The sequence below is a fragment of the Paramacrobiotus metropolitanus genome, unplaced genomic scaffold, assembly GCF_019649055.1.
Source record: "Paramacrobiotus metropolitanus isolate TYO unplaced genomic scaffold, Prichtersi_v1.0 Parri_scaffold0000024, whole genome shotgun sequence".
NCBI classification, from domain to species: domain Eukaryota; kingdom Metazoa; phylum Tardigrada; class Eutardigrada; order Parachela; family Macrobiotidae; genus Paramacrobiotus; species Paramacrobiotus metropolitanus.
The window spans coordinates 1,105,163-1,122,332 of NW_026570244.1; the positions used below are offsets into that span (position 1 = coordinate 1,105,163).

Below are 17,170 nucleotides of genomic sequence, written 5' to 3' on the forward strand. Positions count from 1 at the left end.
AAACTCTTCTTGACAATCATTTTTGTAAATATTTAATACATAACATTAGTGAAGGTAATGTTCTCGCATCCAAAGTCACGCTGTTCTCGGATCGTTTTGACACTTCGCTGTAAAAGACCGTTAGCTAAGAAAACTGATTCTGAACCGAAATCAGCTTCTTGGAATTTTCTTTACAACTGTACAATACATTTCCAAATTGTGAATTTACTTTAGAAATTGTAGTTAAGTAAATACTTTGCTAACAGGGCGGGCTCCTTGTGGCAGCTGCTGTTAATTATACGCTATCCCTGGACAAATAACGAGCACAGGGCGATACGGTACGGAGGGTGCAACTGCCCACGGATCGTCGACGACGGCTCCTTCACAGTGTCTGTGTTGCTCGACCGCTTCATCAACGCGCAGACCAGGAGACTCATCCTAACCAGCCTAACTGGCTGCCCTGGCCAGCCGCATGGCAGAACAGGCAGATGGACCAGGATAGAAGAACACAACGCCTCATGTTGTCCTCTGGCCGGAGCCAAGCTCATTCTTCCCTTTCAGGTTATGTTCTGTCTGATCTCTATCCTGCAAAACGCGGGCATAGGTAACCGGCTCTGGCACCCATTGCTGCCGGTCAGTCAGCAAGCTTTCTTTGAGCTGCCGTTTTCCAAAAACTTGTCAAATGGCTTTAAAAATTGACAACTTCGTTGTGATACCTGCTATATTTTCCAAGTCGGTATCAGACGGTGTGTTATTTTCTAGAAAGCTTATATACCGAGAAGGCGCTTTTTTATGTGGGACTCGCTTCATGTGGGAGTGGGATATGTAATAATTTTTTGTATATGCAGTTCTGTGCAATAAGTGTATATACATATATTGTATATACAGTATATATATACAGTATATACAATATATGTATATACCTATATTTATTGTATATACAGTTCTGTTCAGTATATACAATAAACTATATAATTTATTGTATATACTGTAAGTAAAATACCTTAATTCCCGAGTTCTGTGCACTCTTTGAATTGATTGCTGTCTGGCAGATACAAAATAAATGGCAATTGATGGATTATTTGTTTCCTGGAGCAGCAGCATCAGTTGACAAAACATCTGCAGAACTTGGATCGAAATAATTTGAAAACAGTCAGCTGGGGCGGAAATTAAGTAATAAGTAGAAATGAATGCGTTTTTTTAAAATAAATCCGTTCATTTTCCGGATTTGAAGATATACACAGGGCTGGAAAAGGCTTTGAACGGAATGGAAGGTAGTGCGAAAGGTTGTAAAAGGTTGTAAACGGAGTGGTCATCCACACTTAAGGTACACCGCGTTACTCTATGTAAGTTTAGCTTATACACAACAGTTAACATCACAACACAGTACACTCAATCAGCAGAAAACAGCCTCGGGAGGTCTAAGAACAGAGAACAACTGATCTAAATTTGCTCCCGGTGGAGCTGTTCCCTGAACGGAGGCCGCGTTCCCGCGCTGGATTTCTATGCTGATACGCTGGCGCAGGTACTCCGGTGCTCTTGCCTCGCCAGTTTCATGCCGTACCCTTCTACCCACTTCCGTCAGCAGACGGGAAGCTTCCGGTCCGTTTGCTCCTAGCGTTTCAAAGCCCAGAGCGCTGAACAGGTAGTCCGGGGTGATGTTCTGGTACTTGGTTACCTTATCCTGTTCAGCCTTTGCCGCCGCTGCACCAGCTCGCTCGGATGTTGCCACGATATGCGATACTGCCACCGTAAAGACGCAGGTGACATCCCACGTCAGCATTCTCCCTCTTTCCCATGGTGCTAACGTAACGCCATCCGAGCGTTGGCCATTCGTTCGACATAAGCCCACTGGTTCAAGCTCTGTTTTAATTCCGGCTGATGCGAATGCCCGTTTACAGACAGCATTCAAGCTGCTGTGTCTGGGCTTCCTGCCTCGACTTTTCTTGCAGCTGAGGCAATGGTAGCCTCGGGCGTCCACCCAGTCCCCGCAGATGCAACGGTGCGGAGTGACGATAGCAGCTCCAAAGCGTAGCCCAACAGCGATTCTCAGGGCAGAATCTGTCAGCAGGTTTCCAAGTGATGCTGCCGTTAACGCCTCTAGCCAAGCCCCATTCTCTTTTGTTCTTACGCCGCGCAGCCGAGCTTGACTGGATAGGTCATCCTGGGCTTCAACCCACAACATTTCCACAGCTTCCGCGATTAGAGGTTCATCCCACACTTTCTGTAGGTTGCGAATATTGACATCCGGCGCATCCCTTTTTGTAATTGCCTGCCATTGCTCTACTGCCGCGCTGCAGTACTCATCAGGGTGAAAGTCCGCAGTCTCGGATGCCAGCGTCGCGATTGAGTAAGCCGAGGCCAAAAAGGCCGGAAGGGCTAGCTTCTCAATGCTGCGAATTCCAAGACCGCCCTCGGAGATCGGCAGGGATTCCTGCGTCCACCTTTGGTCCGTGATGGCAACGTTTGTAATCGTGCAAAGGCTTTCCCGGATTACCGCGTCGAATGCTTGCAAAAGGCCGCTATGCATGTAGCATCGACCCGTACGTATGTAAGTCACCGCAATGCAGATTTAGCGCATTCCAGTCGGTTGTAACACCGCTGCACTGGGACGATCGAGGTTGGTTTACGGCAACTGCATGTTCGGGCAACTAAGCAGGATGGCCTTTCTTGTCACCGAGATCTTTGCGGCGTGAAAATGTCTCCCAAATACGCTTTTTATTTCCTACTACGGTTTTTTTTTTACTAATTCCAGGGACAAAACATGTGACATTATGGCCGCTAACGTCGTCACCACGCGTACCGAATGTTAAGGTCACGACGACACGATGTTGCTGGCTGGCCACGCCTTTCGTCTTTGTACCTTTTCGTTCAGACAGCTTTCGCTTTTTATTGGTCGACAAGTAGTAATTGGCGTACGTTGCAGAGAAAACCAGTACAAAATAACAAGAAAACACGAGAACAATTTGGGCTAACTGTAGTCTCAGCCATGCGGCGAATATCATCTGGATCCGGAAGGCTGCAGCGGCCCGGCGTTATTATTATTATTGCACTGATCCGTGACCTCCTGCCAGCCGGTGCCGTTACTGCCGGAACCGGGCGCGGCTCGTCGTTCGAAGAAGCGCGCCCGACAGCCGCCGCACACATCATCGAAGCAGCGCGCTTCCGGTCGCGACGGACACGTCGCCGCGGGCTGCTGGCAGGGATGGCAGGGCGCCGGCTGCTCCTGGGGTCCTTCCGGTCCGAACACCACCTTCCCGGCGTGCATCTCCCCGGCTGGCTCGCCCGCCGTCGGTCCCGCGCCGTTGGGCATCATCGGGTTGGTCTCGTTGGCGAAGAGCAGCTGCTCCCGCCCCGAGGCGGCGTCCTGCCAAGGCTGGCGGCGGGGGGCGCCGTTGTCGGGGCAGGGGAGGGGCCAGGGCTGTTGGGAGCCGGTAGATTGACTGTGCGGGCCCTGTCCGGCGTTGCCTTGCTGTGGGTCGTGGACGTCGACGGTGTTGCTGGATAATTGTTGGAAACGGGGGTCCATGGGGCGGTTGGGAGCCGGTTGCATCTGCGGTCGAGGGTCGGAGGCCGCCGGCCGGAACGCGCCGCTCTCGCTCTCCGTGTCGCGGCCTTCGTGGTACATGGGCAGAGCGCGACCGCCCTGGGAAGACAACGGACGGTAGCCGGTGTTGGCGTTGTTGCGACCTGCCAGACGACACAAGCACATTCAATGCTTTATTCTTCTTACGCGCAGCTGATATAGATCGTGCCGTAGGTGCATTAAAACAAAAAATACTTTGTTGTGATAGGCGGGAAAAAGGCCGGAGCAAGGACATAATACAAACCGTAAAAATGTTATTATTCCGTGCTTTTACCAAATAGTATTTCAATTTTTTCCGTATATGTAATTATGGGAAAACGATGCATGTCTGAATGTTAATGTGTAATTGGTTTACGGAGGATTCGAATGTCCGGTTGCGTTGAGATATACTTATAAGCGCGGACGACCAATCCAGGAATCGCGGCGTCGTCTAATACTTAACCGGCAACGGTGACCTTTCAGTTAAATATTTGTCATGTTGCATGTCTCACCGCCGGCTGCGTTAGTCAATTACCTTCGGAAGGATACGCGAGCCGAAAACCTCACCCATAACTGCCAATTTCCAACCACCGGATTAGTTAAGAAGAATAACCAAGTCGAAAAACACCGCAACCGCAGAAAGTGACTGGCACAAATTTTATTATCAAAAACCATTGATTTCCCCGGCAAAACCAGTGCACCGCACAAAAAGCCCGTTGAACACTGTCAACGACAGCGTGTAGCACACATACAGACAGAACCCAAATAACCATCGTCGACAATTGCAACAACGTAACCACTGACAACCGTTACAACATCCCAAACCAAACCGACACAGCACACCATTGAGCTATTGGCTTAATCAGGCAGCCGGACTACATTCGCTGCGGGAGACACACCATCAGAATTACGCTGGACGTACGTGCATAGGTAAAAAAGGGGCAGGTACAAAAATACGTATGGACTCCGTAAACTGAGATTAAGGCTAAGGGAGGGACTACTAACTCAACAACAAGGAACGGGCTTCCCCGACGAATCACAGACGACTGCCGCTGCTGCTGCAGCCCGCGGGGAGGGCGGACGCCCTAGCCGTAGCTATTACCGTTGGATCCCGCCAGGCCGGATCCGGAGTCGGCGCCACCGGCGCTGGCGTACAGGTTGTACATGGGTGTGTTGTAGCCCGAGCCGGAACCCGAGCCGGAGCCGGAGCCGTACTGGCCGCCCTGCTGCTGCTGCTGGCCGTAACCGGCGTCGAAGGAGCCGTAGCCGCTGCTGCCACTGCCGCTGCCGCTGCCGCCGTATCCCTGCGACTGCGAGCCGTAATTGCTGCCGCCCGCGGAGTAGCCCGAGCCGGAGCCGGAGTTGTAGCCGCTGCTGTAGCTCTGCTGCTGCAGACGCGAGGCCTGCGCGGCGGCGGCTTGGGCGGCCGCTGCACACCCGACGGCCTCGGCGTAGTCGCACTGGTAGGTTTGCCTGCAACGGGAATTCAGCATTAGACATGGTTACGTAAAGATTGCTGGTATTGCGTACTCGTTGAAGCCTAATCCTTCAGGGCACTTTTGGATCCAGGCAATGTTCTGTTCAGGGAAATAGCAAAAGGTCACGACAGTGGTCAGTTTGGGTTTTGCGCGGGCACTTACGTCGTAGCAGTTGTAGAAGGAGGTGCAGTCGTTGGGCACGGAGAATTGACCCGTGGGGCGTTTGCAGTAATCCGCTATAAAAAAATTCGTATTAATTGTGTATTAATTGTGTATTAATTGTGTAGTTGTGTATTATTCGTATTAAATTCGTATTATAATTCGTATTAATTGTGTTTAATAATTATTAGAATTAGTAACTATTATCTGGTCGATTAATAAGGTGCGTCTGCTTGAACGTGAGGAAAGATTAATCGAACCATCTAGTAGCTGGTACGGACGGCATAGTAATTAATAATATATTATGTAAGTCAATTGGCAAAAATGTCGATGCTTCGGAGATGTTATTATATTTAAGCTGATTGAATCGACAATGGGATTTTTCAATGAATTAATTGGTAAAGATTTAAAGCGGGATTAATGACGCATTATGGTCGCGTGCGGCGGTTATTGTGGCGCTGACAATCAGAGGGAATTAACGCGGCCGCAGTGTCCAGCGCGCGATTAGTCGCGCTACTGCTGACAGCGCCATTCACCGTGCCAGCGGCTAAGCGCATCTATTGATCGGATTGGCGTTGTGCGGTGTGTGCACAACCGGCAAATCGGATCCTTTTACCCTGACGCGGACATTCTTAACGAGTGCGCCGATTTCCGCGACGGAAGCGGACCAAATCCGATCAGATGCATTGTCGGCTGATTAGCCGACGATCCGCTCGTTAGACAAACGCCGGTGAGTGCTGTTGTTGTTGTTGTTGTTGTTGACGGGCTAATTAACACATTGCCGGCTTAGCGAGAACATTCTTGCCGTGCACGTTCATTGTGCACTGCCGTCACGCACGCTCGACGTCGCTATTGTGTGCGCTGCCGTGGCGACGCTGCGGTCTCACGGTGAAAGTGCGTGGGAAAACGTGCGACGGTTAATTACCGACGCACTAAAACACTGTTTATGTACGCGCAAGCAAGAGAACTACTTACGGCGGGGTCCGAGGTAGTTGGGATTGAGGCGGTTCAGCGGATTGCCGTTGTCCTGGCCGCGTCCCGATGACGATCCCGATCCCGCACCGCCCTGCAGTCCGGACCCGCCGAAACTGCCGCCCGACGCGTAGCCGCTGGCGCCGCCCGAGGACAAGCCAGACGAACCCGAGTTATACGTATCCTGTTAAAAAATATTTTGTATAACACACTGTGAAGATTTGTCATTGTCGGTAAAGGGTAGACACGAATACCCGAAAGAAACTTTGAAAAGAACGCTTTTTCTTGCGAACACACCATTGGTATCGCCATGGGCGGATTCAGCGTAAAGCGCACAGCGACCAAGCCGCTTTTAATGTAAAGGTCAATTTTATATATGCGCTGTATATTTCCGCTGCAGTTACGTATAAATACAGTACAGGATCAACTCAAAACTGCACTGGAATTAAGAAAATATTTTTTTTAAATGAATATTATATACAGCATTTTTGGTACGTTCTATGGCGGACTGGAAGGGGAAGAATTAACAGTATTAATTAACAACGGCTAAAGTAAGAGGCTTACTTGGTAGGCGGAGCTGTATCCGTATCCGTTGGGTCTGCCAGCCTGGCCCTGCCCCTGGCCGTATCCCTGCTGCATCCCGCTGGATCCGCCGCCGTAGCCGCTTCCTCCGGATCCCGACAGTCCCGCCTGCTCCCCATAGCCGCCGGCGTATCCGGCGCTCTGCCGCGACGGCATGTACTGCGCGGCGCACACCGCCAACAAACTGCAGGCCAGCGCCGCGCGCCGCATCATCGTGCTGCTAGTCCGCATGATACCGGATTAAATCCCGTCGAAATCTGATCAAAGGTGACTAGGTGTCTCCGCGTGTGCTGCAGCTGACCGGAAGTGAGTGAGTGCAGTGAGTGATCAGCGCGGTTATATACAGAAAACGGCGCACTGGCACTCGATAATCCCCGCAACGGAATCGAATCAATCGGACCGAATGGGCGCCCGTTTAACCTGCAGTGGACGCCGGGTATAATACAAGATATCGATGATAGATGAAGGAATGGGTGATGGTCGGTGAGATGGAATGAATTGTTTGTTGATGGCATTTACCGGCGTCTTTATATTGTTAGCCGGTGCCGGCGCGGATGACTGCTGATCGGCGCATCCCTGCCGTATGTTAGCAGTGTACACGCCGTACGAACCGGTCCTGGTGCACCGTGTACGTACGCTTTGTCTTAGCGTAATTGGCAGATTAGACAAACAGGATATGCGCTGATGACGGCCGGCGTATAATATCGATGATGTTTATGCTGTACACTGCTGACGCGGCGGGAATTGAAGGGACCGAATGCGAATGGTGAGCGCTAATCCGCTGCGGCTTACGCTCGAGCTGATCAGCATACCATGCATATACATGCCGCTCGATCGCGGTACAACTATACATAATGTACGTATGACAATACCGGCCGCATCATCCGTCTCCCTTCAGGTTTTTCTGCCGGTACTGTCGTTGCGGCCGGTCTTCTTAGGTCAGATCTGCACTCCACCGACTCGCCGGCTGCGTAACCGTTGCCGCGCGGTAATCTAATCTAAAATAACATCCCAGCATTATTTTCTGTTTACACCTGTCTCCCGCGTCAAGTGGGCCCTGATGTAACGCTGTAACGCCACAATGCATCACCCCGACACGATGACCAACGCTTCTCGTGCATTTTTCAATTTATGTACAGATCTTCGCATACAGTGCAGCGGTTTCATGCAGCCGGATGTGCCCTTTCCAGGCGCACTTCCGCCGCGCGACATTGACGCATGCGTCGCCGGTGTGTGTGTGCCGGTAATCGGGCAGGACATGTACAGCGCTGACCGATTATCATACCAACATCTACAGAGAAATTTTTTTAATCACATTGCCGCCGCTAAGAAGATCATATTTTGTTACTTAAGCCTCACGTTCGTCTGCTCATCGTTTAAGATAAAATTAATCCCTAAACGCAAGGGACCATATTCAAACCAACTAATTTACAAATAAAATAATGACATGTACCTCCAAACTTTTACAGATATTTTCACAAATTGCTGGTCTATTTATTCGCACCGGAAATAATTCTAAAACAAATCTAAGTGATTCTGCTATTTTAATGTTTTTTTTGCTGGCCGTGACATCGCTCATTTTTATTTGTAATAAATAATACTGTAGTAGTTTACTGCGGAGCGAGGTGGTCGTTTAATTATGATAAATGTGTGTGCGAAGTATGGAATAAATCCTGTAACTGTTGAACGTCCTCATTTCCGGTGGCGTGCAAGTCAGTTTGGAGGGCTCTCACTTGTCAAGCGCTCGCAGTCCGGCTTAGCGCGGGAATTAAGCGCTGACCGTCGATCAAGAAGCCACTCTGTTGATGTATATCATGCGCAACATAAGCAGCGCTGCCTGTTTACAGAACGCGAACAACAGCGTGTATGTGTAGCCGTTAACGTGCAGTTGGTCGGGTGTTTGTTTATGCCGGGAGAATCAATATGTACGCTATATATCCAGCGAATAAATATTAGATACCTTTGACACGTTTACTTCTTCCCGTAATAACTTATAACAACACGCAGCTGTTATGCAACTAAATCCCGGCATCTGTGCGCAAATCTGACACTATTCGATCATTTACCTTTCGTGTGATTGTTGGCAGTGTGCGTTGTTTATACCAAAATTGGAGCGACCGGAAATGCTAATAATACTGCCGCACACGAGCGTCTTATGCGTCTATGCCTTAAATTCTTAATGAAAAGCACGTTGGCAGTGTTAAAATAGGGGCGAATATTCATATAATAAAAGCTGATTAATCGTGAATAACTGGCCAGTTATTAAGCTGCTTAATTTTTCTTGTTGGTTATGAATCAATGCACTGCCTGTCAATGTAATAATGCGAACGATGACAGTATACTAGTGTTGGGTAGTAAAAGTCCTTGCCAATATACTTATTTTTACTATCGGCTTTTGAAAGTTTACTTATTTTTACTTACTATTCAAAATTTTTCGGGACTTTTACTTACTTTTACTTTTTATTTCAATTTTCCCAAGGACATTTACTTACTAAATTAAAGTAAATTTACTAAATAAATGTAATTTAGCATTGAAAGTTTCGAATTGCGTTAGTTTCAAAGCGCAACAGACTACTGAAAATAGTGCAAATAAATTTCTTATGCATTAATCGAGCTATACAGGTGCATACTGAAAAATAAATACTGCTGCTTTGAGGGCGGCAGGCTGGCAGCCGACTACTGCGCACACTCACTTTACCTGCGAGTGGCGGCGGCGGACACGCCGATTTTCCGTAACGTTGATAAAACGATTTAGTAAATAATTTAGTAAATGATTTTTATTTATTCAACGCTGAACCTTAATATTTACTTACTTTTTACTATTCCGTCTGCACATTTACTTACTTTTACTTACGTTGTTTCCAAAACCTTACTATTTACTAGACTTTTAATATTAGGCGGACTTTTACTAAGTAAATGGCCGTTATTTAATTTTATTTAGTAGCACAACACTACAGTATACTGAGTATAGCACTGATATCAGCGTCGGCTGGCGTGGAGTGCCTCTTGCCGGCGTCTCCACCGCGCTACCGACCGTCTCTCGGCCACGAGTGGATGCCGGCCCGGCGAAGTGCAGCGCCAGCACTGCGGGCCTCCCGCTCGCCTCACCGGCGAGTGGCGCACTGAATGGGGCACGTAACCAGTCCACTCACATTACTCACTTCTCACTCCGCGCTTTTCACAGCTTCTTCACCGGTTTTCGCGCGAGAACGCCACGCTAACATTTTTTCCTATCCGGCAACATCCTGTTGCGGTGTTCGTTCCGCGGATGACGCGCACCGGCACTCCCGGTGAGTCTCCCGGCAGCCGGAAGTGCCGGGGAAACGGCGCTTCTCAACCGGAAACGCACTACCGGCCCGATAATCTGTAACTGATTATGCCGAACTAGCTGGTTGCGTTCATGATGATAAAGCTAGGAATACTGTCATCGTCGGCACTGAATGGCGCTGAATTAATTGGACAGGATTGGGGCATTTAGTTAGCGGGAGTCGGCCGGTCGAACGTGTACATCAGCGGCGCAATGGACATGCCGATCGGCATAACATTATACCGGTCTGGCTAATTGGCCTATAGAGTCAATCTAGACAGCGACGCGTGCAGCCGGTGGAGATGCACACATGTGTGTATACTAATTGAGCGAGCGCAGGAAGGGGAACGCTCGCTGAAGGGTCCGCCACAGGATGTCAACAAAGACCGGCACAATCAACTGCGCTGGCTCAACATCAACATCGCCACTGGTCCAGCTGGTCGGCGTCGCGTGCACCCGCGCAGTCGTCCATCGAGCTACCGAGCAACGCCAGCGATATACGCGTTGCCGGTAGAGCATCGGTAATGGGCCGCAGCCGCAGCGCAAACAATTACTGCCCAATAAACACATATGCACCGCTGCCGCCGGTCCCGTTAAACAGTACATTAACGGGCCCGCCGGCTGCGCATCACTGCGGCAGCCGCCGGCCACCGTTACCCGGCTGCGGTTGGCGCCACCGCAGCGTTATAAGCGCCGTCCAGTACACCGGCCGGTGAGCAGTACAGCGTCAACACCAGATAATAAAGACCGTACTAACCGGCTATAAACGCACGTCTTTTAGGCATATACGCAATAATGTTTTTGCGTTAATCTCCATATGCCGTCGGCAATGGACGAAGAAGCAGTGTGGTCAAGCGAAATAAGAACGGATCATCTTCCGCAATTATTTTGTAAAGTATACGTTTAAATCGTTAATTTACAAACAGTTAATTAGGAAAATCGTTAGTTATTTTGTTATACGTTTAAATCGTTAACTTACAAAACAGTTAATTAGGAAAAAAGACGTGATGTTTTTATTAGCACACTTGAAATTATACTTAAAATAAGCAACGCGTAGAGGTTAGACTCAAGGCGTGGAGGGAAGGAAACAGATGCTTGCTAGTACGAACACCGCCGTATGCGCGCCGACCCACCCCGGGCGTTGATCAGCCACGCGGTCCTCTCCCGCCGAATCAGCCGGAGTCCTGGACATCAGCCGTCCGATTTAATAATATCGTCGCAGCGGTACGGTTGTAGCTGTTCATACACGGTTGTACACTGGTAAATTACTGGCGGATAATCTCCCATGCACTCCCGATCCGGGGGACAGAGAAGCGTCCGCACCCACGGGTGACAGTCGCAACCCGTCACAACCAGCAGCGGTATGCGGAGACCGCGGATGGTGAGGAAACTGATGAAGAAGTCGGCACGGCGCCGGCAGAGGTTGGTGCCGGTGATAGTTAGGCTGTTGGTGGCGGACGTGATGTGCCGGTGGAGTAGAAAGGTCGGAAGTAGTGCTGCTCATTGCATGATCGACAGTGCCGGGACAGGCTTCGTCCGGCGCAGTGCAACTGTAGGTGGTAGTGTACATTTCAAAGGTCACGGCCGTGATTACTCGTATGGCTTCAACTGGCTTGCGCTGGCCGTCAGCAGCAGCTGCCATACTGCGCACACGCTGTATGCACAAAGCACGAGCCACCACTACAAGCAATCTTTTGAATCGAAGAAACCTTCCTTTACCATCGCACGTTGGTTAGCGTGTGCAGCGCGCGCTGCGTGTATACCTCCGACATAATGCAATGGGGCAGGTGCCGCATGCTCACGTCTCCCGCGCCGGGCCCCGGAAACAAACCCAAAATGTACTTGATGTAGCACGTATTAACTATGCGGACCAAATTAAGGGCCTTAATTAAAAGAATCTGTTGATGATTTCTGCATGTGCATATATGTGCATCTCGCGCGGCGACAGGGACGAGGACACCTGGGCAGAAATCCACCGCTTCCACGTGCTCCACCGGCGCTCCCGTGCTGTCCACGGCGTCCACAACGACGTGGTGCACTTTGCACGCGGCAATGCACAACTGTTAGCACGATGCTACGCGGTGGATGTTTCACCGCGCAGTCATCAAACAGACGGTAATAACTTTTACCGACTAGCAATGATGCACCAGACTTGGCCCATTTTCGCTTTTCCCACTTTCATCCCACCCCACCTTCACAGTTTAATTCCCAGCCCAGCCCACCTCCGGCTACTCAAATTTTCAGCCCATCTCACCTTTTCGATCTCATCTTCATCCCCATTTTTTACAGGCTCAACGCCGCTACTTGTGCAAGTTTTCTGCACACGACAGAATTGCCGGGCAACAAAAAATTTCGGTTTTTAAAAGAATATGCTCACTTATTGATAAAATCCGCGCGGAGCGCGAAAAATTTTTTGTTTTTGGAGCTCGAATGGTGCATTTTTACATGCTTCAAGCGTGGAAAACAGATCAAAATATCAAAAATTTTTATTTTTATTTGTTTTCTTGGTCCCATCCCATCTTTCAACAATCCCAGCCCATCTCACCTCATCTGCGCCTCTTTCCCACCTCATCCCCATTTTCACCTAAAAGATGAGATGGGCTGGGAAAAATGGGGAAAATTTTCACCTCACCCAAAAGATGGGCCAAGTCTGTGATGCACTTGTTATCGGTTATTTAGTATTCGCTTCCCAAAAAACATGAACATTGCGAACGAAAGCTTCCAACCGGCTAATAACCTTTCTATCGGAAGTGACGCGGCAAATGGTATCAAATTCGTTTATATGCATATGAATATGCACCAAATCTTTCGTTTTCTCACTTTCGTGCACTTCCAATAACTTTTTGCATTGTTTTATGCCATTCTGAGGTCAGATTACTTATATACAGTACAAGCCGAGCACGGATGAATATATAGGCTCACGATTAGTGGTGCTTCAATTCGTGTAAACTTTCACATGCACTGTAATGCAACTTATTAGTCAGAATGGAAACATTGTACGAGTATTAAATTCAGCGAGAGCACAGGGAACATTACAGTAATCATTTATGAAATTTGGCCTGTTAACAGGACTTTCGGTGTTACGTTTACGATTTACTTGTGATAGGTTTCTGTGCTTGCATCTATTTTAGAGATACCAATAGGGACTCGGGTTGATGTATTCAATATTGGGAGAAACAGGTCGATGAAATTCTTAGTGCAGCTTGTAACTTTAGGTTAGGGACGTGTTCTCGGAACAATAACCGAAGCACAGTGGTGGTAACTACTGTATACTGTTGTCACTATCATTTTGCAGCGCATTTTGCAGTGCATCACTATGCGCGTGGTTACAAAGCAGCCCATGTTAGGCCTATGGCATCCATGGTAACAAGTGTTTGAGTGACCACTGGGCGTACAGTAATAAAATAAAGTTGACAACGCGCCAACAGCCCAGAAACACTTCCTGCAGTCTAAAGATTCTGTTGCACTTTAAATCAGCAAAATCGAGTGATTAGAAGCTGAGATCACTGGCCGGGAAGAAGAGGGGCCGAAATCCAGGCACAAATAATTAGTATTCATATAACTAAGAGTATTTGTACATACTGGCCGATTGACGTGAAAACCGCTTATGCGTGTAACATCCGAATTAGGCAGTTATGGCTATACGAAAATTCCAAAAGCGTTAAACCCAAGCACGTTTACATACACCCAAGCAAGCTCAGTAGAAGTCTCAAACTCATAATTCTCCTAATACCGATAAGATTCATAATCATACTCATTCCTGTTACTAAATTCATAGTCATACAGTTTTAACCTGCAGAGATTTCTTCCGACAGTTATTTTGTGCTTTTCACTATCGTCCAGAACACAAACTACTAAAAACAGAAACACATTAATTACACAATAATTAGAGCATTAGATAATTACAGCATAATTAGAGCAGACAACTCGGTGGGCATTTTATGCGAATTTGCTGCGGAAGTGACCTTTCACGCAATGGCTAAAACAACTCACAATCGTCGATGCCGCTTTGTATTTTTCATGGTGAAACAACTTGCTGCCAAGGTCCAGTATCAGCGTACCGATGGTTCTACGCAGATAACCATGAAGACGTAGAATTAAATTTTTCAAAATGGCGCCACAACAGCTTTGATCGTAAAATACCGGGTACCGGTATATCCAAAAGGTACCGGCGTCATTCATTTCATTGCAGATCTAGAACAACCGTTTATTTTAGAGCCTAGACTGCCGGCAAAACGAGTAGCTACTCGATGCTTGCAACGCTGGATAGGAAAGTCGCGAGATCGATCGAAACCAATGACACCAAAATTCTTTTGCCGTGTGAGTAACAAAAAAGGGACCGCCGCAATTCCGGCTTTCTCCCGATTGCATTCGCGCTGAAATGCTGTGCAGAAAGCTGAATATGCAAAATTTAGCGTTCATAGTATCATACCACTCTCGGGAAGCCAACACGAGCTTCGATTAGCAACCTTCCCTGCCGGAAGTGGCACCCTTTTAATTATTTTTTTTTGACGAAAGCTAGTGGACGATGGTGATTGGGCGGTTAACAATCGAAATAAATCTTGTGTTAAATAAAACTGCATGTTTTTGAACGTAGCAAAAAATATACGTATATGACTATTGAATATGATTATATAATAAAATGTAAGCGGAAGTATGATTATGATAATGACGACTTGGAGCGCTGGTATGGTTATGGCTATGATTATAAGGATCAGTATGAGTATAACAATATTATGAATTTTATCGGTATGAGGAGAATTATGGGTATGAGACGCCTACCTAGCCAGTCTGGTTATGTTCCGATCTTCTTAAGGGATTTGGTCCGGTACATAGCACCAAATTCGTGTGCATACACGGGAATACTCGCTTTCGCGCACTTCCAATCACTTTTTTGGGTTGCTTTTTGACAATGTGTAGCCAAAAGATTTGTATACATAGGCGTGGAATCCGTTTTTGCGCGCAGCATCCGGTTCGGGAGTTATGGCTGTTAGAAAATTCCAAAAAGTTTAAATGCATTCAGGTGTACCAAAAGTCTCATTATGGACCGATCCCTTTCAAATTTTGCACGTAAATGCACATAATTATGAAGATCGTTCTTACACGGATCCAGACTTCCACGATTTTTTTCGAATTTTAAAATGAATTTTGAAATTTTCGAAATTCATTTTAAAATTTGAAAATCATGCTAGAACAGTGGATCGGTGTAAGAACGATCTTCATGGTTATGCGCATTTACCTCCAAAATTTGAAAGGGATCGGTCCATAATGAGACTTTTGGTACACCTGAATGCATTTAAACTTTTGGAATTTAACAGCCAACTCCCGGATGCTGCGCAAAAAACGGATTCCACGCCTATGTATACAAATCTTTGGCATACCATAAAGCAATGCAAAAACGTGTTTGGGAGTGCGCGACAGCGAAATTTCCCGTGTATGTACACGAATTTGGTGCTATGTACCGGGCCAAATCCCTTAATTTTTGTACATACATGTACAATAATATAGAGTGCATGTTATTCTCGTAAGTATGAACTATCAAGATCGTTTTCACACCAAACCCCGGTTGTACAGTTGTTTCCAACTTAGAATGAATTTACAGATTTCGAATTTCATTTTAAATCGGCAAAAAATGCTAAACCCGTGGTTCGGTGCAAAAACGATCTTCGTACACTACTTAATTGTCCATGCATGTACAAATCTTAAAGAGGATCTGCAGAATGAACGTCTGGTGCACCTGTTTGCGTTTAACTATTCTGGAATTTTGATTACGTCCATATTCAATAACTCCCACGTACCGGGTCACTTCCCTTATAAAGCGTAGCTCAGTTCTGTATGTACTGCAATAGTTGCAGAACGAGCAAACGTACTTGACGGATACAGGAAGTATTAGGATTCGTTAAGATACACTGGGATTTGGGATACTGCAGTGACTGATAACCCGCAATCCTTTATCTTGTATTCAGCAAGATAAAGGAAAATACGTGGAGGATACTGTGCCGGTTGTGGATATGGTGGGATACTGCGATTTTTGAAGAGGATACGCATGCAGACATCACTTAATACTCTGCACGTACTGCGAAAATTTGTTGCTGTGGTCCTTGTTTTTAGTTGGCGTAGCCCACACTATCCTCCATACGTGTATCCTCCATGTATCCCGTTAAATTTCTTATGTTTTCCTATGTTTCCCCATGTTTTCTTATGTTCTTATGTCTCAAGATTTTTAGTGGGATATTGTACATATGTAATATGATATGGTGATATAGAATACATAGAGGATACTGTATTGCAGAGATGAGTTTTGGGATACGGGAACCAACCGTGCAATAGAAGTCAGAAAACTGTGAGGATGTAATATCTCAACTCGTACGTATGCGAGATATTTAGAGGATACCGTGGGATATCGCGGGATACAAGTAAAGATACGGGATTTCGAAACATGCCTCGACAAATCTAACGCGTACAGATACAAAGCCGTCCATATATAAATTTTGAATATAGATATATATCATTATATCATTATATTCATACAAGCTTACCGACCAATGCGTATTTATGCGCCGTTTTTAACTCCTCGATAACTCGTGGTCAGTTTAAGTCCAGCCTGGTCTTAAAAAATTCCATATTTTCCATAGGTGTGCCAATAGATTTTTGTTTGTTTTTAATAACCAGTGGTCAGAAGATGGTTTCACCAGGTCTTAAGTATAGGAAACGTAAAGAGCACTCGAAGAAGTAAGTATTCACTGCACAGCAATAAAAAGTGCTTTAAAACATAATGACTGTAACCACGAAGACTATAGCGGATGCATAAATACTTGCTCTTTAGGTAAAATATTTATATTATTACGTCATGCAAAAGTCTATACGTATTTCAGAGCGTCAAAACGTCAGAAATTCAAAACGTAAGAACGTCAGAACGTAACACCGTCAGAACGTCAGAACGTCAGAACGTCATAAAGTAAAGAACATCAGAACGTTAGAACGTCAGAACGTAACACCGTCAGAAGGTCATAAAGTAAAGAACATCAGAACGTTAAAACGTCAGAACGTCAAAAAGTCGGAACGTCAAAACGTCAAGAAGTACGAACATCAGAAAGTCAGAACGTCAGAACGTCATAAAGTAAGAAC

The 17,170-nt window shown here is 46.9% G+C and overlaps 1 protein-coding gene across 1 annotated transcript; it reads right to left on the reverse strand.

The window, feature by feature from the left end:
• Positions 1-2,930: 2,930 nt before the first annotated feature.
• Positions 2,931-7,292, reverse strand: LOC129587325 (hornerin-like). The gene is made up of 6 exons (XM_055481022.1): positions 6,718-7,292; positions 6,157-6,337; positions 5,185-5,258; positions 5,075-5,121; positions 4,647-5,017; positions 2,931-3,669 (listed from the first exon to the last, which is right to left on the reverse strand). The coding sequence occupies exons 1-6, from the start codon at positions 6,964-6,966 to the stop codon at positions 2,981-2,983; spliced, it is 1,611 nt and encodes a 536-aa protein (XP_055336997.1). The 5' UTR covers positions 6,967-7,292; the 3' UTR covers positions 2,931-2,980.
• Positions 7,293-17,170: the final 9,878 nt, after the last annotated feature.